The 20,860-nt window shown below is 45.9% G+C and overlaps 1 protein-coding gene across 1 annotated transcript in view; it reads right to left on the bottom strand.

Moving 5' to 3' along the window:
* Positions 1 to 20,860, bottom strand: part of nrxn2a (neurexin 2a) — a 121,793-nt gene that overhangs the window by 14,378 nt on the left and 86,555 nt on the right. The window contains exon 13 of the mRNA XM_025065880.1: positions 1,393 to 1,574. Within this exon, the coding sequence (XP_024921648.1) occupies positions 1,393 to 1,574 (182 nt within the window). The remainder of the gene's footprint in view (positions 1 to 1,392; positions 1,575 to 20,860) is intronic.

Raw genomic sequence — 20,860 nt, 5'->3', positions numbered from 1 at the left:
ACTTAGACTGTTCATGTTGGAGTCTGATGGAGCTCACATTAAAACTATGAACGTCAACAACCAGACATCGAGGTCAGAGCAACAAGACCTGCAGCTGCACCGTAGTCTGACTGACCTGGTACAGACAGTCATGGTACAGACAGTCATGGTACAGACTGACCTGGTACAGACTGATGTGGTACAGACCGACCTGGTACAGACAGTCATAGTACAGACCGACCTGGTACAGACTGTTTTGGTACAGACGGTCGTGGTACAGACTGACATAGTGTCTGTCCCAGACTGGTGTAGACTGTCACAGACTGGTTAGACAACAGTCTTGTGGTTCGTGTTGTTCTTTGACCAGCGTCACTAATTAAAGATGATTATTTTGGGATTCCTCCATCGTTGTGCTAATTAGCCTCTAATTCAATTTGTGACTTTTTTTCTGACGACAGATGTAAAATTAATGATGATATCCTGCTCACAGACATTGGACAGATCTCACCCCCCCCTCCCCAGCCTTCTCCCCCTCAGCCCTCTCCCCCTCCTCACCACCCCAGCCCTCGGCTTCTTCTCCACAACACATCTGTCCTCTGGCTACACTGTGGACGTGGCTGATTTCCCTCCAGAACTGCTGCCGTCTGATCAACTCACACACCAGTAAATATCTCTGTCTGTTCTTCGGTTTCTCTGATTGGTTCATTAGTGGCAGTAAATGACTGTTTGTAACTGGAGTCCAGACGTGGAACGTCTACAAGAACGTTCTCTGACACAGAGAACCTCAGCTCTGATCATAATATTCATAATAATGAATCATTTAAACTATGTTTTTTCCCCACATTCGTTAAATTCCTGTGTTAACTAATCAGATCTGCTGCAACAGGCTGCCCCCTGGAGGTGATAAGTATGTGGTTCCTGTGGGAGTTGAACCCAGGACTCACTGGATCTCTGCAGTGATGAGAACATGAATCCTCTCTCCTCAGAGATTTAATCCAACACTCTCAGTACATTAACGCTGTGATTCAGAACATGTCCCTGTAGCGCCACCTTTGGCAGGTAGGCTCTATTACTGATAAAAAAATAGAGAATCTGTCTTTATGGATGTTTTGATAATTGAGAGAGTAACTAGAGGAGAATAAAAAAAATCTCAGATGATTTTAGTCTCTTTTTTTTTCTATTTATCTTCTTTTTTAAAAAACTTACAAAACTATCAGATACTTTTAACGCTGCTAAGTTATAATATGTTACATTTGCTGGTGTTTTTATTTATTTACATGTTTAAAATTTTCACCAACTTAACTAACCTGAAATATATATATATTTTTTATTTTTATTTTTCTGTGCCCTGACTTCCTCGTCTTTTTGCTCAGCGCTCCGTCGTGACAGGAGGGAAGAAGAGGTCGTTCTTACTATGTGCAGCTGGAGGTAGTCTCCCAGACCGTGCGTGCTCTCCACCCGCACCAAGATGGCGTCCTTCTGCAGGGTGCTGAAGCCCACGGCTAACCGGTCGGCCCGGGTGCTCGGCCGCTCATTGGGGGCCCAGGTAAAAGTGATGAGAGCGCCCCCTTTCCCAAAGATATACGTGGTGCCAGCTGTGAACAGAGAAATAAAAAGAAAAAACAAACATTAAAATGGAAACTTTCTGTTTTAGAAGTCGGGAATTTCCAAGTCTGGACCAAGACTAGACGGTAACTCTGCCTGGTCACAGCCGACTGGAGCGATACCTCACACATGGTCTCAGTCTGGATCAATAAACAACAACTTTTGAAGTTTACCTTTTAGTGAGATTTAAAAACAGATTTTTTTTTTCTTTCTTCCTTTATGGCAGTGAAAGTCATTGATTTGTTCCCACGGCCGGTGAGCGAGCAGAAACTCATCAATCTGATTACAGTGTTTAATCAATGATTCCATTTATACCCACTGTCAAAACAGACACCGGGCTATTACACTATTACCTCTGAATTACCTCTAAATGTCCAATTAAACACACTGTCAAGTTCTACGGCTCAAAATACCCTTTTTAATGTAAAGGATATATAAATACATATTTTATTTTTTTACCCAGAATTCACCTGTCCAATGACAGATGAGCTGCAGACGGTGGTGTTGATTTATCATTTCTAAACTGACACAGACAAACAAAGGCCACTGCTGTGACTTCTTTCCTCTTTCAGACTCATTTTAGACTTAATGAATTAACAGATTAATGACTCGTCCAGGAGGAGGGAGAGAGCAAACAATAATGACTTGTGTTATTTACTTATGTACAGTGTGAAGCAGTGGTTCTGGTTCCATCAGAACCTTAACAGAACGTTGACATTCTGCTCCTCTCCTCGTCTCCTCTCCACTGATGTGGTCTCCGCTCTCTTACTGTTCCTGCTCAGATTTCCGAGGAGAGGCACTTAAACCAAAATTGTACCCTCCGTCTCTACACTTAAGTACTTTCAGGGCCAGGTTCTAATGGCTCCTCAAACAGTCGACAGGAACTAACGGCTGCTTGGACCGTTCCCCCTCACTTAACACTGAGAACAGGAAACAACTGAGAGCTGGTTTTAAGGAGGCCTCACTTCTGGTTCTGACCAGTGATTCTGTGGTGTCGGCTACACAACACTCATCTCTGATTGGTCCTCACCTCCAGCCTGATCAGATCTCTGATTGGTCCTCACCTCCAGCCTCCATCCTCCATCAGGTCTGTCTGATGGTTACATTTATACGAACATCACATGTAAATGGAAACAAAGTGCATCTTCATGGATGAATTATTATTAGTAATATAGATATACATACACAACTAACACGTATAAATATATATATGTATATTTATACAAATACACCAAATAATAAATAATAATAAATAAACTCTGTTCATTCTACTACGGACGAACATTGTGATTGGATCAGCGAACAAACATGCTGATCTGATTGGCTCTCGCCACTGACAGATCATAAAACAACTTGAGGCAAAACCAGAAAAGATTACATCACAATGACAACTAGTGGTTGATTTTGTAACTGCCGTTTCTGCATCAAGTCATCTGAGGGTTGCTGCAGAAAAACCAGAACCAGAACCAGGACCAGAATGACTCTGTTGATCCCCCAGGAGGAAACCCTTTATTCCCAGAACTCTCCACCAGGCTGAACAGTTTCCGCTGACGTTCAGGGGCTGCAGCTGTTTTTAGCCCTGACCTGGAGGGGGTGGTGCTGAGGCCACATGAACCGACTGCACACCTGCATCCAATAACGCCAGGCAATGTAAAATGTTCCAAAGTCTAATTTCATTAAACTTTATTCTGCGGCTGGTATCAGTGGAGAGGCGTCTGTGCTGCATCCTAATGTTGTGTACCACGCGGGCCTTCAGGATTTATTAGCTACAGTATATATCTTATAGCTTATTTGTTCTTGCAGGAGCACGCACACAAGGACATATTTCACTGTGCAATATATCCATGAATACTAATTTAAAGGATACTCAGGAGAGCCGGCAGCTAATGAACACGCTGTAACCACTTTCAGGTGTTTTTAAAGTGTTTACGTGCCTGACATTCAGAGCAGTGAGCGCTGCAGCCGAACATCGGAAACATCGGATGCTAGCAAGGAAGTGGGATCAGACTGTGGACGAAACGAAAGGTGACGAGTAGAAAAAAAAAGAAGAGGTTAAACCAGGAGCGTAAGAAAATAATATCCATACTGATCCTGTATCAATCTCCTCAGTCATTGATCAGTTATTGATTTTTTTCTCATTAATTCCCAGTTCGTTGAACTGAAGGTTCTGCGTACGTTCCTCGTCCTCGACAGTTTTAAACCTTCTCCCCAATTTGAATTTCTCACGTCTGATTCTGGAACATTCTGCACAGCACTTTACACGTAACTTATTTACATTTTCACACCAGAAATGTGTGATTATTTTTAGAAGACGAGTTATCCTGATGTTAGTCACGTGTCTTCACAGAGACGCACCAGGGTTTGACGAAAAGGACTCACGATATAAAACCAGAAATGTGTGATTATTTTTAGAAGACGAGTTATCCTGATGTTAGTCACGTGTCTTCACAGAGACGCACCAGGGTTTGACGAAAAGGACGATATAAGGACTGAATAAAGACTGATCTGTCACTGGTCCAGACAGACACTGGTCCAGACTGACACTGCATCGATGCAGTATTATTCACCAACCATCAAATACTACTACAGTACTACTGCCCAGCCCAGCTGTAGGATGTGCATTAGTCACACTGTACCATCAAACCCATTTCATCACACCTCCCTGCCCTCCCCCTCCCCTGCCCTCCCCTCTCCCTCCCCCTCGTTGTGTACTTGACCTAAATCAAACAAAGCGTGTCGTTAATCAGGCGTGTTGCGATTATCTTCATGAAGATCTCAGTCCTAATAGAGCCTGCCGTTCTGCAGACCGTCCTCCAGGGAGTGCCGTTCCTCCCCCCCTCACGGCTGTTCACTCCATCCGTGCATAAAACAACACCCCCCCACCTCACCCCCATCGGAAACGCTATACTCCAAAATGCAGATAATTATCAGACGGGAACCTTGGCAGCATCACATCACTGCAGTTCACGAGTATTACACAGGTGGAGCCACAAACACCAACAACTGAGGCGAGCTAATGCTAATCTACGACACGGACACACGCCCACCAACTGAGAGGATGACGGATTACACTCCGTGATTGTGTCAGACGTTCCCACAAAGACAGAATTCCCACAATTCAACTCCAATCTCCTGGTCGTTCCAGGACACGGAAGGTGGAATACGATATTCCAGGTTCGTTCTTCCAACCCATTTTTACCAAATCAGCAGCCACAGGAGGAGGGTTGTGGGATCAACTCCGGACCGCAGACTAATCATCAGTACAGGGTTGGAGTAGAGGGAGTGTGTGGTTAGAGATCTGGTGCTGAGTCAGCGTATTAATGGGTCTCATTATGCCGTTGAGCAATATTTTAAAATGTAATTAAAAACATAATTAACCCCCACTCTGCTGCTGCCGTTCTCCCTCCACAGATGTCCACGGTCCAACAACCACCTTGACTTCTTAAAAGTTCTGGTTTTGTCGTTTTGTTCCTAACATCGTGGCTGCCGGGGGGGCGGGGGGCGGGCAGCAGCACGTGGACTCCAAAGTCTGGAATTGACCCCACAACCCTCCGTCTGTTGAAGAACTGCACCTCCTCCGAGGGCTGCAGCCGGCTCAGGTTGTCGAACTGACGGAGTGTTACTGCAGGGGGCGTACTGACATCTCTGGCCCAGTTAGCCGTGGTGTCGGATGATGACGCAGCGAGATGATCCGACACTGTGGGACACGTCCAAGGTCTGGCTCTATGTAGGACAGTCCCAGCTGCTGTAAAGAGTCTGTCTTCACACTGACACACACACACACCAACATCCAACAGATACCAGGAGAAGATGTCGGTGGACGCTGAGGTTGTTCAACCCGTGGTTCATGTCTGATAAAAGTACAAATCTCAGCTAAATAAATTTGTTGCTGTAGCTCATACTTGGACACAAAAAACTTTTTTCGTACAAATCTCAGCTAAATAAATTTGTTCCTGTAGCTCATACTTGGACAAAAAAAACTTTTTTTCTTTCTGAGAATCCCACTGTTAACGTAACATTATCGCCTGCTGACTACATTACAGAGCTCCCCCTACCTGTGAAGCCCTGTACTTCCATCTGTGTTTGGAACAAAGCGAAGCAGAAACCTTTACGCCTTTGTCCAATCTTTAGATTTGGTTTAAGACGATTTAATTTCAGTTTCAGTTTCATACATCCAATGTGTAAAAATTAACTTTGAAATTAAAGGTTTATTCTAATTATTCCATCCACAGTCTACATCCAACCAATCCAACCCCCCCCCACCATCCTTCCTGTCACCCGTCCAGTGGAACCAGAACCATGCAGAGAACATGCAGGACTTCATTATCAACAATATCACTGTTTTTATTCTTCTCTTCAGGATCATCACCGTCGACGTAAATATTAATTACATTTTCTCGACTCCTGAATAAAAAATATAAAAGTGTCAGTGACAGACACCAGCGCCGAGCTCCGTTGTTGCCGCGACGCCGCGTACATCCATCATACGGTTGTGTTGTTTTTTTAACAGACGACACGACGGTGACACTGAGGCTGTCGAGCTGACTGATTGGCTGTCAGTGTTTAATGGATACTTTGCACAATGACTAAAACAGTTTGTCTTGTTTGTGCAGACTTTTTCACTCAAACACACCATCCTTCATCCACACACACACAGAAAATAGCAACAATCAGAGGCAGCAACTTTAAAAAAAGCCTTTTCTTCAATTTGCTGCTACTGAGAAAAACCAAAAAAAAACCTTGGACTTAGACCTAGCGCAGCGCTGCCAAGAGGATGAGTTACATTATTTTTCACGACTGAATTTATCCCGACTTTCGAAAGACTCTCCAAAAATAACCATGAATCATCTCGATGGCACCGATTATCAACGACGACCTTATAAGTGAGTAGTGGAACGTTGAATTAGTCATGCTCAACATTTCAGACTCTTGGTGATGATGATGATGATGATGAGTATTCCCAGTGGCTCAGTGTACAGTATGTGCTGCATTTGGAGCAGGATCTTCGCAGTAAACATTACTAAATGAGCTGCCAGCTCCAGGAGGGGGCAGAGTGACAGAAGTCGGCAATAACTGTGCGGAGAGAAGAACAGCAGCCATTTTCTGGGAGAAATGACGTTGACTGATCGTAGATGTAAAGGTGTGAGGGTCTGCAAAGAAATGCAAAGTCCCAGTTGTGAAGGCTTTGGGCTGTGATTGGTCGTCTGACTGTTGTCTATTACCCACAGCTCAGTGACTTGAACTGTGGATCCTGACACCGCAGACGTCGGATTGCCAGAGTTTAGGAGTTAGAAAGTCAGAAAGTGACAGACTTAGCAACCAAATCAATCGCCTCGATGACGTTTGATGGAGCGGCCATATTGAAAATAATCTAAGACAAAAGGTCAGATCCAAACGGAGGGTTTGATGCTCAGATTAAAAAACAACAAACTCAGTTGTTGAAACTGGCGTCACAGGAGTCGACAGAGAGTAAAAACGATGACCTTTGACCTGCCCCTTTCATCAAGTGACAGAGTCAGTGGCAAATGTCAGACCAGATGCCCTTAGAAGTGGGAGACAGGGGAGCAGGTGGAATTGAACCCATGACCTTCTGCTTGGCAGAGAGGAACCCAGACCATGAGTCTCGTTAAGTTCAGAGATATCAAAACAAATCAAACAGAAACAGTTCTTTTGTGTCATTGGTCTGTAAACAGTTCCAGCTGCAGGAACTCTGAGCTGTAGCAACACCTTTAGCATCAACGTCACCAACTTCCTGTGTCCACTGTCCGATGGAGCAGCTCCTGAACTCAGACTCAGAGTCGGCATCGAACCCTGAACAACACTAGGAGGTGCTGCTGCTCACACCCAGTCTCCTGAAAATGGTGGTTTTATTTGGTGATACTAGTTTTACTAGTTTCTATTTCGCGTGGCTAACACAGACGTTTGCTAAAAGCAGGAAGTCTTGGAGCGATCTAACGATTGGACGGTTCCACGGTGTTTATTCTCCCACTCTCCTCGTCTCTGGGACCACATTAATTGTGCCAAATCAAATTATGAGTCGGCAGCTCAGGGACGGTGAGCGCCGAGCAGAAAACCTTAAGGACACTTAATGATGCACCGAGTTTTTCCTAATGAGAATACAACAGAACCCCCGTCACTGCAGGCCACGGTCTAATTCTGCTCTTTATTTTTCTTCCTCAGATTGACTCCCTCTGCTGCAGGCGCACACACACACACACCCTCACACACACACACACCACTCCTCATTCAGATTCTAAATTCTGTTTTAGAATCTGTCAAAAAAAGAACATTTTTATTGGACTTCACAGCTGCAGTTACAAACGAATCACAGTCCCCGTCAACGGGGACAACTGAGATCTGTCGGGACAGCGATGTCCAAATGTCCAAGTGTGGGGTTGGACATTTGGACATAACCTGCTGTTCAGATGGAACAGAGTCTGAGACTAGGATCACAGTTGGACTACAGCTACACTGGGGAGAAAAAAAAAATCAATCAATCATCATGACGATTGATTGATTTTATTTATTGATTTTTTAAAGTATAATATTGCAGTATATTGGAATTACACCACTCAGGGTGTGCCCCCCCCCCACAGCCCCACGCTGGGTTTTGTTTCTCTACTTATATATATTTTTTTTCTACATAGTATAAAAGTATCAGATTGTACTTGGTATCTAAGTTTAAAAAGAGGAAATGAAAGAATCTGTGTTAAATTTAAAGGAAGTGAATTTGTCGTTTCAACAGTTTAAACCTTAACACAAATGATTTCCACTCACACGTGTCACGTGTGAGTGTCTCAGTTAGTTAAAGTTTGTTTCCTGTGTCGTCTGGAACACGTGACTCTGTGTTGATTCAGTTTTTATATTTTTAAATTTCTGGTTAAATCTCAGACCTGACTGATTCTGTAACTTCACCTTCATCATTTCTGCCAAATCTTTTTTTTTTCTCCTGCTGTGATGCGTTCACTTGTCTGCCCCCCCTCACCCTCCCCTCTCCCCCGCAGCATTAGTTTCTGGTTTCAGCCCGTGTTGACTCTGCTCGGCCTCGTCCACTAGTTTCAGCCTCAGTTTCTCCAAATTCAACACATTTGTTTTCACTCACAGAAACATCAGCGACGATAATTTGCTTCAACAATATCGGCTAAAAAATTTTACTACAGGCGTTTGGACTGGAATAGAAACGCACTCGTGTGTGTGTGTGTGTCCGTCTGCCTGCTTCACCATCTCCATCCTTGAGGGTAATGTAATATGTGACCTGAAGGAAATGGAGCTCTCTCTGATAGACCTCCTGATGCCCCCGTCTCTCTGCCTTGGCCTCTGCTTGTCGACTGAAGCAGAAGGAACCAAACAAACAAACCAACAAACAAACAAACGCCGTCTGAATGCGACCGTGTCGACTGAGCAGGAAAAAAAGAAAAAAACCTTAAGATTTTTAATTTTTCTTGCACAGCTTCGTTTTTCTATCTCTCCCATTAAGTTGCCCTTTAAATCCTGCTCTGTGCTCCAATCTGACATGACAGACGTGAACTAAATAAACCATTTTCTCCACTTGAGGCAGCGCTCTGAAAGCTTTCTCCGCTCTTTGTTGCACCACATCCAGACAGTATTTACACCAACACGAGGCTCAGGAGGAAACTGCTGCTGAGAGCGGTTGGAGCCGGACCAGAGAACAGTACACAGGGACCTTGGTCCTGGTGGGGGGGCCGGGGGGTGGATATTAAGACAGGGCTTTGAAACGAGGTTCTGCAGAAACTCATCTGTTGAAAGAATAAAAATAGAGCAGAGCCAGTGCCCGGCCCAGAGGACGTTCTCCTACATGTGGGGTTTTAGACAACCACAAACCAGGCCACAGCTCAGTCCAGTCCTGGGGGGGAGGGGGGGTCGGGGGCAGCTCTGAATGTTGTACAGTTCACATTTCCTGGACTTTAAAAAGCACTGATTTCTCCACTTAGTGACCACTAGGTGTCATTGTAAAAGAAAGGTGGGCCACATTATTGGGCAGGACAATGTTGACTAGTCTAGACGGTCTTCAAGAACACAGTAAGGACTCGTACTGTCAAGAATCTGCAGATACGACACCGATCAGACTAGTACAGAATCACAGGATTAAAGTCAAAAACCTGTTTCTTCTCTGTCAGATGAGATTAAAGTCAAAAACCTGTTTCTTCTCCGTCAGATGAATCGCTGAGAGAAAGAGAGAGAGAGAGAGAGAGAGTTTGTGATTTGGTGGTAAATGGTGAGAACCTGAGAACGTCCTCCTGTAATTCTCTCCTTCTGTCAGTGCACGGTCGGCTTCACTCTGAGACAATACATGCAACATAAAGTGTGTTTAGAATGAGGAGTGTGAGGCATTGCAGCAGGGTAGGAGGCCTATAAATAGCCATAGCCCAAGGACCTCTAGAAGTCTTTGAAGAAAGCTGATTCACACACACACACACACACACACACTCTTGTTACGACTCAAGTGTGTGTTGTACGTACACGGAGCAGAACTCAAGTCAAGTTGACACAAATTTGCATTTGTGCCACTTTAGCTTTTCAAAGTTTCATCGGCTTCACTCTGTGATTACATAAGGTACATTAGACAGTACTACGGTACTACAGTACTACAGTACTACACTGTTGACCAATATCTGCCTGTGTCTCCTGCACTGCATTATGGTAGGGTGGAAACATAACAAGCAAATCTCTGCCGTTGTTGTTGCTGTTGTTGTGAGGCTGCAGTAAAAATGAGACGTGCCTCAGAGAACAGGAGGTTCCTGGAATCGGTACCAGTGACCAGTTCCCTCATGAAAGTCTTCTTCATTGGCCTGTTTGGTCGCAGCCCTTGTTGAGGCCGTTCTGTAGGTGTGATGTTCTGGAGAAGAAGTTTCCACCGGTGAAGGTAAAGGCAGCTGGACGCCAATTTAAACGGCTTAACCAATCAGGAGGAAGCTGTAGAGAACAGGTCAATACTTCATCTCCCTCCACTGAAGTGAACGGTCGGTCTATTTGTACGGCTCTGCTCCATGTATCACGGTTCCTCCTGACAGTTTATTTTATAACAATAGATAGGATACAGCCATTAAATCTGGAGCTGATTGTTCAAGCACCGATGAAAGAGGCCGTTATCTTTTACTCACTTACATGCAATGAGAGAAATCACCGTCAGAAACACTTACATGCAATGAGAGAAATCACCTTCAGAATAAAAACAAAAAAAACAACAACAACAACGAGTGCCTCCACGATGAAGGCATTACGCAGGACGCAATAAAGTGGTTTTGCGATAAATATTTATGTGTGTGTGTGCAGGAGTAACAAATGTGTGTTGTGAGGCTGCAGCCTCTTGAAAAGAACCATGGGAAAGAAAGAAAAGAGGCCACCACTCCTGGTACTGATGGGCTGATAAAGAGGATAAATGATGCACAGATGCTGCAGCACAACCACAGGAGGTAAAGGATCCATTTTACAACCATATGTCACAAACGGAGCCACGCAGACACAGGAAATGACATCAGAACACAAGCTGTTGGACTGGAGGAAACGAACAAACGACCAACGAAGGAGCGTCGAAGGGATTGGTCCCAGCGACGAGGCCAAGGATCAAACAGAGGAAGTTCTTACCGTGGCCTCCTCTGGTCAGGAACGGCATCCTGTTGATGGCGATAGGAGCGGTCCCGTGCTTGTTGTGGAAATGGTGGACGTGGTGTGTGGTACTGAGGCTGGACGAAACACGTGCCGTTCCAGTCTGGATGGGGAGGATGGTCAGGAGAGCGTACCAGAAGAAGAGTCTGGAGCAGTAACTGAGGCTCATGCCCAGACTGAACTGTGGCCAGAGCCTCCGCCGCCCAAAGACTGGGCCGCTTTCAAAGAGTCCCCCCATGTGGACTAGATCCGTTTGGGCCCAGGCAAGAGAACCGGGCTGAGTTGTGGCCTTTGAGAGTTCAAGCTGCAGGTAGCAGAGCATCTCAGTAATAATCTGAGCCCATGTCGGTCTCAGCCCCTCGGATTTCTCTCATTAGTCATTGGACAGTGTAGAAATATCCTCTGGACGGGGGGAGAGAAAAAACAGGGGTTCTACCAAACCCAGTCCAAATCCAGTCAGTATCTGCAGATGTAAATGAGCCAGCAGCCAACTTATCTGTGGAAGTCCACCATCGTGTCAGGATGGAATCTCTACTGCGGAGAAGAATCCGGCGTTAAAAGCCCAGTTAGACCCATTCCAGGGCACAGTCTTCAGAAAGTGAAGGCAGAGTGTATCCAAAATGTAGGGAGAAGACAACACATCCACGACCACGGCGGCGGCAGACCAACCTTGGCGGCGGATTCAGACGCTCACCGCCGACCAAACGTGATATTTAGGCAGGAAAAGTGTCAGGACGGAGATTGATGTGAGGAGAATTCTGATGAGAGTCTCCATCGCCCACAGGTAGAGCCGGAGGACAGCCGAGTCTGCCCACTGAGAGGAGAGCTCCTCCACCGCAGCCCCGCTCGGAACGCGCTTCTGAGGGAAACTGGATCATTTCATCAAGCAGCGGCGACAAGGAGATAAAAATATGCACCGGAGAAGGAAATCGATGGAGGCAGATACGGAGTCCTGTGCTTTTGTTCCTCTTTAGCCAAGAGAGAGAATAGAACCGAGATAGGAAGGAGGGGGAGCGCGCGAGAGAGAGAGAGACAGAGAGAGAGAGAGAGCGGTATCTGCAGCAGCGCAGTACAGGAGAAAATCCAGAAAAAAAAAATAAAAAAAAATAAATAATAAATTCTCAGCAGCTCTCTCCCACAGACGCAGCAAATCCAGCGAACGTTAATCTGTGGTGTGGGCACAGAAGCACGGCCGTGACATCAGTCTGCTATTTCTAATGAATGTATGATCTCCAGCTCCACCTGCTCAGTCTCATGCAGTACAGACTGCTGCTGCTGCACCCCCTCACTGCTGCTGCTGCTGCTCCTCCTTTCCCTCTACACCCCCCCCTCTGTATCCTCTGGTCTTGCTCCTCTCTCCCCCCTTAGACCGAGGACAGTTAACGTGACAGCTGCCTCCTGAGGAGGAGGAGGAGGAGGACAGGTGATGCTCCTGAGCAGAAACGCCTGGGATGTTGACGGTTGTTGATGCAGCAAGAAAAAAAAAGAAAAAGAAAAAGCTAATGAAAAAAACAGGATCGTCGTCTCATGATGAATCCCTGAAGGATGAAATTCCAGGACAGTCCTGATTCCAGCCAGAAAGAAAGAAATAAAAAATAACCTTGGTTTGGAGGTGTGGTCAAACCAATGCCAGAGAGAGAGAGAGACAGAGAGAGAGAGAGAGAAAAAAGGGCGCTCTTCAAAAAAGGCTCTGTTCCAGCGACGCACAGAATAAGTGTGTGTTTGTGCCGCTCTGAGTGTGCGTCTGTGTGCGCGCGCGTCTGAGAAAGAGAGTCTGAGCAAATGAGTTGGAGAGGGATGGGGGAGGGAGGGAGGGAGGGAGGGAGGGACAGGAAGAGAGACAGCGAGCGGGGAGAAGAGGCAGCTCAGCGGCGGCGGAGCAGGTACACAGAGGGAGACGGGGAGGCTGTGTGAATAAATACATGCTACAGATTCACAGCACACACGGCCGGACTCACGGGCGCTAACACGCGAGACTCCTGCTGCAGAGGAGGCGGAGCCTGACGGAGGTGAGCTGTCACAGCTGTGATCCCAGCACTGACTCCACCGCCGCTGCTGCACAATGAGAATGAATGGCAGAAACAGCCATAGCTGTCAAATAATGTACAACGGCGTAATGCCTCGGGGGCGGGGGGGCAGTATGAAATCCATTTGGAAGATATCAAGAACCTGCATGGCTGAAAACTCAGCCTTCTCCCAGTGTACATACATTTTCAGTTTTAACTCCAAATCCAAATCAATTTTTCCCTAATCCCTCCTCCTGACGCCTCCTCCGACAGATCTGCGTACAGCAGTCAGTCCTCAGACCGGGAGCTGAGCAGCGCTCTGCTCTCATTCTGCTCAACCATGCAGAACTTATTCCCAGCTGTGTCTGATCTGAGTTCAGAGGTGTGCTGACACCTCCTGAGTGGTTCAGGGGTTTTTTTTGGGGGCAGTGGAGGAAATGGTGGCAGGACGAATTGGAATACATTGACACTGGAGTGGAGGAGCACGGAATCAGAGACACAACGAGAGGCCCGGGTGAGGAGAGGGGAGAAGGGATGGAGCCGAGGGGAGGAGGAGAGAGAGAGCGAGGCTGCGTCTGTATCAGCTCCATCAGGCTGATGGAGATATCAGATGTCTGGGATCGCCTGCTGGGTTGAAAGGACACGTGTGGAAACAGGAGGACGGGGCGACCAGCGCAGCGCCACCTCTCACACTGACAAGACGTCGACGCAGGCCATTACTCAAGCAGTGGTGGTGGTGGTGGGGGGTGGGGGGGAAGGAGGGGGAGGCCGACTTAAGAATAAGGAGAGGAGGGAGCAGTGTTCAAGACGGTCGGAGCGCTGACCACAGGAGGACGAGAATCGACCACCACGGCGATGGTTCTGTGACCAATCCACCGACGTCCATGTTGGACAGAAGTGCAGCCTTGTCTGAGACCAGGAGCTCATGGTAAACAGCATCAACCATGTGACCAGATGTCACGGGTCCACGGTGTGAATCTCTGGTGTCCGTGAAGCTGGAGCCAATCCAATCAGGTGAAGGCGGAGTCAACTGTTCTGGACTGTTCTATAGTCCGTCTCCGGGACCAACAAATCCGGGACTGTAGTAGTATCTTTGAATACTGCCCCCTACACCTTGACCCAGGACACAACACCCTGTCAGTGGGCGAGGGCGTGGTCACCTCCTTCAGTTGGTCATAACCACTTCCTGTTCAGGTCTTCATTTCCTCTGAGGGTAAATGTCAGCCCAAACTGAGGAAGACTTTTGGATGAAGTCTTCAAGAATCTTCTTGACTGAGAACCTAGACTCAGACCAAGTCCCTGGAGTTTACAGCAAAGAATTAAAAAACTAGACTCAGACCAAGTCCCCGGAGTTTACAGCAAAGAATTAAAACAGAAAACGTGCTGAAAAAAAATAAAATAAAACAACCTCTGGCATCAAAGAAGTTTTCACGCCTGTTTTTACTAAAGCTACGGTGAAGCAGATATTTATCTCTTCTAACGACCTTCTCTGAAAACCTCAGAGATGGTTCTGCCGGAGAGATCCCCGAAGATCAGCGTTTGTGTAAACACTCAGATCAGCTCGGTGGGAAACAACAACATCAATGCTACGTTCAAGGTCACTCCGCTAATTTTTTTCTTCTTTATTCCGGCGGCTGCACTCGTATTCAGACAGGTCGTTCTTGACCTTAAACAGGTGTCCCTAATGAACGGGCAGCTAACTCTGTTATCAGCTCTAATCTTCTTCTTCTGTCCTTCAGTGAAAGACAAACATCCAACAATCCTCTGATGACATCAGTGGAGAGGAAAAAACAAAGCTTTTCTTTTTCCACTTCAACCACAGTGACAGTCAATCAGGACAAAGACTTGGACCAGAACACACACACACACACAGACACACACACACTCCTGTCCAATCACAACCATACGGCTGTTTAATTTGCAGTAAAGATGTTGGACTGATTTACAGCCTGGTCTGTGACGGAGGACCATCGTTCATCGTTCAGCGGCGGCGGCGGTGAATATCCTGATATCTGAGTGAGAGCTGTCGACAGTGGAAGTCCTGCATTAATCAGCTGACGTGCTGGAGGACTGTTGAACGTGACGGGAGCGACACTATCTCCACAACGCGAAGGACGGCTGCGTGATTATTAACCTTGTCTCGTCCTTGTCTGTTTTATTAGTTCAGTCTTTTATTATTAAACCTCGCATAAAAAGAAACACATTACAGGGAGAATAAAAAAAAACGGTGGTCACCAGACGTCACTGTTATATGTGATGACAGGTATTATTATAAATTAAAAGTAAATATCTGCTCCAACATCAGTCCGGCCAATCGTTGATGTGCATTTGTATTCCGTCCTGCGGGCTCTTCAGAACCGGTTTCACACTCATAGAACTGTTTGTGCATTTCCATAATCACATCACTGCTGCGTTTCACCGCACGGACGTGTACGGAGAGAGGGACGCTGGCGTGGCGTGCAAATGTGCTGCACAAAACCCCAACAGCGAATGCTGCACTTCCTGAGACTGACAGGAAGTAAGGAGCGGTTTGGAGGAAATGGAAATGAGCCCTGTTAGGTCTCAGACGTGTGGACCAGGGTGATGTGTTTTCTACAGACACCCAGTGGCGCCCTGGGGTGCAAAGTAGCAGGATTAATCATAGCACTTTCAAATTAATTACCCATGATGCCTGCATCCTGGTGAAGGCATGGCCTCCAGGACCGACGCTGCCTTGATTTAATTTGGCCCAAAGCTCCAACAACACTTAAAATAAGGCCGGCCTAAGATAGGACGACAAGACGTGAGGGAAAAGAAATGCAGCACCAGCAGTGGTTGCTGGGTAAATTCTTAAAAAAGTCGAAAACTGTCAGAAAAGTCATCATGAGGAACAGAGAGAAGTAATTTCAGTGGCAAACACCGTCTTCGGACCCATATTTTAAAATTTACAAAACTTCGCGACCCAAGTCAAGAGACATTATTCGTAAACTTCGTAAACATGATGCGAAATGACCCAAAAAAAAATCTCTTGCAACCCACCTGAGGGTCACAACCCAGTCTTTGGTACTCAGGACTAATACTATGGATGATATTGGTCAAGATTTCAGGATCGAACATTAAAAAAAAACAAACAAATTGTAGCTCAACTTCTCTGAAATGTTACCATCTGCGTCAGTATAGGCTGCACACTGTGGGCTGCACACTGTGGGCTGCACACTGTGGGCTGCACACTGTCACCGTCCACAAACAGATCCAGTTTTCCTGCCTGAGCTTCAGTGGATCTGAAATGGTTTGAACGCAGGAAACCCACTAAACCAAAGCGAAGACTCATCAGCTTGATCACATTTCCTGAACGCTGCGCTTTTGATTATTTAGAAAATAAGTGGCTGAATGAGACGCGTTCTCGTTCTCCCGACGACGGCGCAGGTTCACCTTGAAAAGGAAAATAAATTTTCAGGCAGACAGAAAGACATCGGCCGTCAGCGTGGAGGGAACACAGCGGTGCTCCCTCGCCTGATTTTTTATAATTTATCTCGCTCTTTTTTCTACAATTGCTCCTAATTATGACAACGAGAGTGAAACACATCAGCGGGACGCTCCGCCGTGAGAGTGTGTTATTGGCCTGATATTGGCCTGTGTCGGTGGAACGGTGGATGGAACTGCGTCTTCCTCATTATATTAACATTAAAGAAACCGCAGAAATGCTGAACGATTTTTACAGTTGCCATGACGGCAAATTGTGATGGAGGCCAGAATGGAGCCCAACAATTTAACCCTCATAGGAAATGACTAATATGTAAGGGTTGATGGACGGCTTCAATTACTGCCATTCTGCAGCTGCTGCCTGTGTATTTATGATTAGACAGGCAGATACAGTTACATTTATTACACTGTAAAACCCGGACCTCCACCATGTTTCAAACAGACTTCCTGATGCTCCAGTTTGTTAGGACTTGAAGTGGAGATCTCTGAAACCTGAAAGGTCCAAGAAGAACTCCCTCGACAGGTTCCACTGGAGTTTGTTAGATTGATTTTTTTTAAAAAAAGAAGATAAATCTTCTCCTAAGATTTGAAAGTGAATAAAAAAACCGAAACAAATTCTTCATTTTCTGGCACATTTCTGAACACTTCCTGTTTTAGGACACGTTGAACTTCACACAGTATAACTGCAAGTATAAAAGTGAAGACATGTGGAAAATGATTTTTTCTGCCACTAAGTCAAGAGCTGCAGCCAAATATTACAGAAAAGGGTTGGTGACATGAGGTTTGCTGGTTCAAATCCCATTTGAAGGGTGAGTTCAAGTACATCAGGGAATCTTCAAAATCACAGCTTCAAATCGTAAAGAAGACGTGAAAAAGAACGTGGCAGATAAAAGATTGTGCCATCTGCCTAATGAGTGAAAATTTAATATTTATTATCATTTATATTTAAAAGAAAATCACTCAAAAAAACTATGTAATTCATCCTTGAGGAGAAATGTCAACACGGAACTTCAAATCTCTCACTTCCTGTTGTATTTCGTCTTAATTTTTGTTTTTTTTGTGACACAAATGTTTTTGTATTTTCTGCTCACAGTTTTTGAAAATTAACAAATGTCTTTTTGTAAATTCTTAATGAAACTCGACGTCTGTTTACTATGATGTGAATGTGACTAATTTGTGATCCATAAATGGGGGGGGCGGTGGTTGTTACCCCGCCCTCACCCAGTGAGCCCTGCGTCGACTCCATCTTGCTGATTTAAAAACTCCTCCTCATGATGTCAGAAAACAGGAAGATTTACTGTTGATGTTTTTCTTTTCTTAAACCGAGCTTTTGAAATGTTTTTTTTCTTCTTTTGACAAGATAACAAACGGAAATATTCTGCTGAGAAAATGTGTGTGAGATGAGAAGGAGGCGAGCGCGTGCCGGTCGACTCCTGTAACGTCTTCACACTCTGTCACTTCTATCGCGTCACTACAAACGCGCCGCTCTTCATCTCCACTCTCGCAGCTATGACGCCGTGTGAAGCCGATCGTGTAGACGTTCCGGCGAACCGGCGGGTCGTCCGTGGCAGTCAGAGCCACCGCAGCTGTGCTCATCAATAAAACAGCCACAGTCGGTGAAAACAAAAATAAAGTCCGACTCCTCGCCCTCTGCTGAGGCTCCGTCTTTTTTTTCCCTCCTCTTCAATAAACCATAGGATCTGAAGCACCTTGTTATTCTAGGATTAAATTAAAAAAGTAATTTAAACCTCATTACATTCAATGAGCAGAGACTGGCTGAGTGAATTTTATCTAACACCTGCTTCTTATTCACCACCTGCCTATTATTGGAGCTTTATGTTTTCTTTTTTGTTTTTTTTTTTCATCACATTTACAGGATGCTCTCCTGTTTATGATGTAGACAGAAACGTGCGCGGCTCCTTGTCGCGCTCACTACGGCGACAGGATGTTCTGTAGACGCAGCTGTCAGTGGCGGTTGGCAGAAACAGGTACGTTTTTTAAATTTTTTTCCAGCGTTTGTCGACGAGTTTGAGAGATTGAGAGGAAACGCTGCAGAACGCAAACGCAATTTTCATGAATAAGAAAAGAAGCTGCACTTTGTGTTGTTAGTTTTATTAGGGTATTGAACATGAGGTGCATTTATTATTCAGATTTTTACGGCTTCTCTCCTTCCACTCTGTCGCCCGTCGACTCCTTCAGGGCGTTACTTCCCAGTTTTCAGCTCACTGAAGCGGCACCTCCTCATTTACGTTGTGTTACTGCCATTAGGCTCCTGAGGTATTTTAGGCATCCTCAGGTTGTTGTTCCGCCCAGGGACACATCAGCATGCAGCTGACAGCCTCAGACCGCTGCTAACTGAGCTGCAGCTGCCGCTGCTCTCCGCGCACACAGACCACTCGACTATTAGGTTAAAAAACCTGATAAAATTAGGGAGAACAACAAACACAGAAGGGCGTCACCATGACGACACACCGACCGCGGCTGGAATTTAAAGCCTCCAAAAAAAAAAAAAAATCACGTCTCAAAGACAGGTGAAAAAAAAAAAGAGAGACGACGGTCCATTAGTCAAATGAACAAAGGACGACGTCTGTGTCGGAACAGTCCGTGACTTTCTCGTGGTTTTAGTCAAACTTCAAGTGGAACCGCGTGAGTTTGTAATAAAATAAAATTGTACTGCAGTAGCACGAAGGTTAATTACTGTTTACTCTCCGTGTCTCTCAAATATTTTTGCACATTTTCAGCCTCGGCTTTAACTCTCTCATCTGTTCTGTTCATTCATTTTTTTTCTAAGTTTCAAGAACTGGAACCATTCACACTCACAGATTGGTGTGAACAGCGACGCTAACTTTGGATGCTTTCTGTAGTTTTCAAACACACACAACAGAGGAGCCACTGAATGTCGACAGCTCTCGACAGTGATTTGTTGTTTTTTTAGTCTCAGTGAAGACGGCGGTGAATTCCTAATGTGACCAGTCACAGGAAAACCCTGAGAAGTGGAAAACAAAACGCCGACATCTGTCCCTGGGACAGTTGTCTCTCGTCCAACTCTACGAGACCAATGCCGCTCCTTAAGGCGGGGCGTTGTCACCCCTCACTCTCACCCATCAACTGACAGTGTCGTTAACGCCGCCTCACCCAGACATGTCCGTCCTGACGTCTCTACGGGCCTGTTACGTTGTCACTAAATTATTTCGGCGACACGTCCCATAATTATGGAGCTTAAATGAGCGAAAACGCAGGTTTTACATCCGACTGTAAAGTGTTTACTGGATGTGACTGTAGATAAAACCTGAGCCAGTGAGAACAGGAGACAGACGGAGCAGAGGACAGAGGGAGAGGAGCAGGGAGTGAATGTGTGACGACTGAATCACCGTGAATCTGAGGGAATAATGTACAACTTAGAGTCGATGACAGAGCGGCAGCCCGTTATTATTCACTGAACACAGGAGGAGGTGAGGAGAGAAACGAAGAGGATCAGGGAAGAAAAAGAAAAAAGTTTTTCTTTTGTCCTCCTTTGTCGAAAGATGACCAGAGAACGGAGACGAGGGGACAAAGACGCCGACAAAGACGTTCCTCCGACACGGACTACTTCAAACACACGTTCCGTCCGACGTGTTCCGCTCCAACTCTCTGATGTAGTTGGAGTTAGAAGGGGCAGCGAGGGGAGGGTGGGGGAGAGGAGGGCGGGGGGGTGTGAGACGATGTCGTCTCTTTTTAAATAACAATAAAGACAGCAGTGTTTCATGTGTAAGTGTTCGTATGGAGACGATCGCTCCATGAAATTACAGTTATTTTCACTGTATCCAACAATAAACCCCCCCCCCAGGGCACAGTTCTACTCCTGCCGACTGTAGTCACTACATCTGTCTGAAGGTCGTCCTAGGGGGTGTGTGTGTGGGGGGGGGAGGGTGCAGGGTCCACTCTCCTGTCCACACGGCCTATTAAAGGGACTTTATCAAAATAATACCACTGATCGACAATAACAGCGTGACATCATCACCGTCATAAATCAATCACCATGTGCCCCCCCCCACCCGGGGGGGTCGTGGTCTGAGTCTGAGACCACTTCCTCTTCCTCTTCCACTCACTGCTTCCTTCAGCTGTGGCTCAGTGTCACTGATTCATATCAGTTCAACTACAACTCCTAATTACACGGGTTAATTACAACGGCCGCAGCACTT

This window comes from Cynoglossus semilaevis, chromosome 19, assembly GCF_000523025.1.
Source record: "Cynoglossus semilaevis isolate Cse_v1.0 chromosome 19, Cse_v1.0, whole genome shotgun sequence".
NCBI classification, from domain to species: domain Eukaryota; kingdom Metazoa; phylum Chordata; class Actinopteri; order Pleuronectiformes; family Cynoglossidae; genus Cynoglossus; species Cynoglossus semilaevis.
The sequence above is the reverse complement of the archived record's forward strand: the minus strand, read 5'-3'. Positions and strand labels throughout refer to the sequence as shown.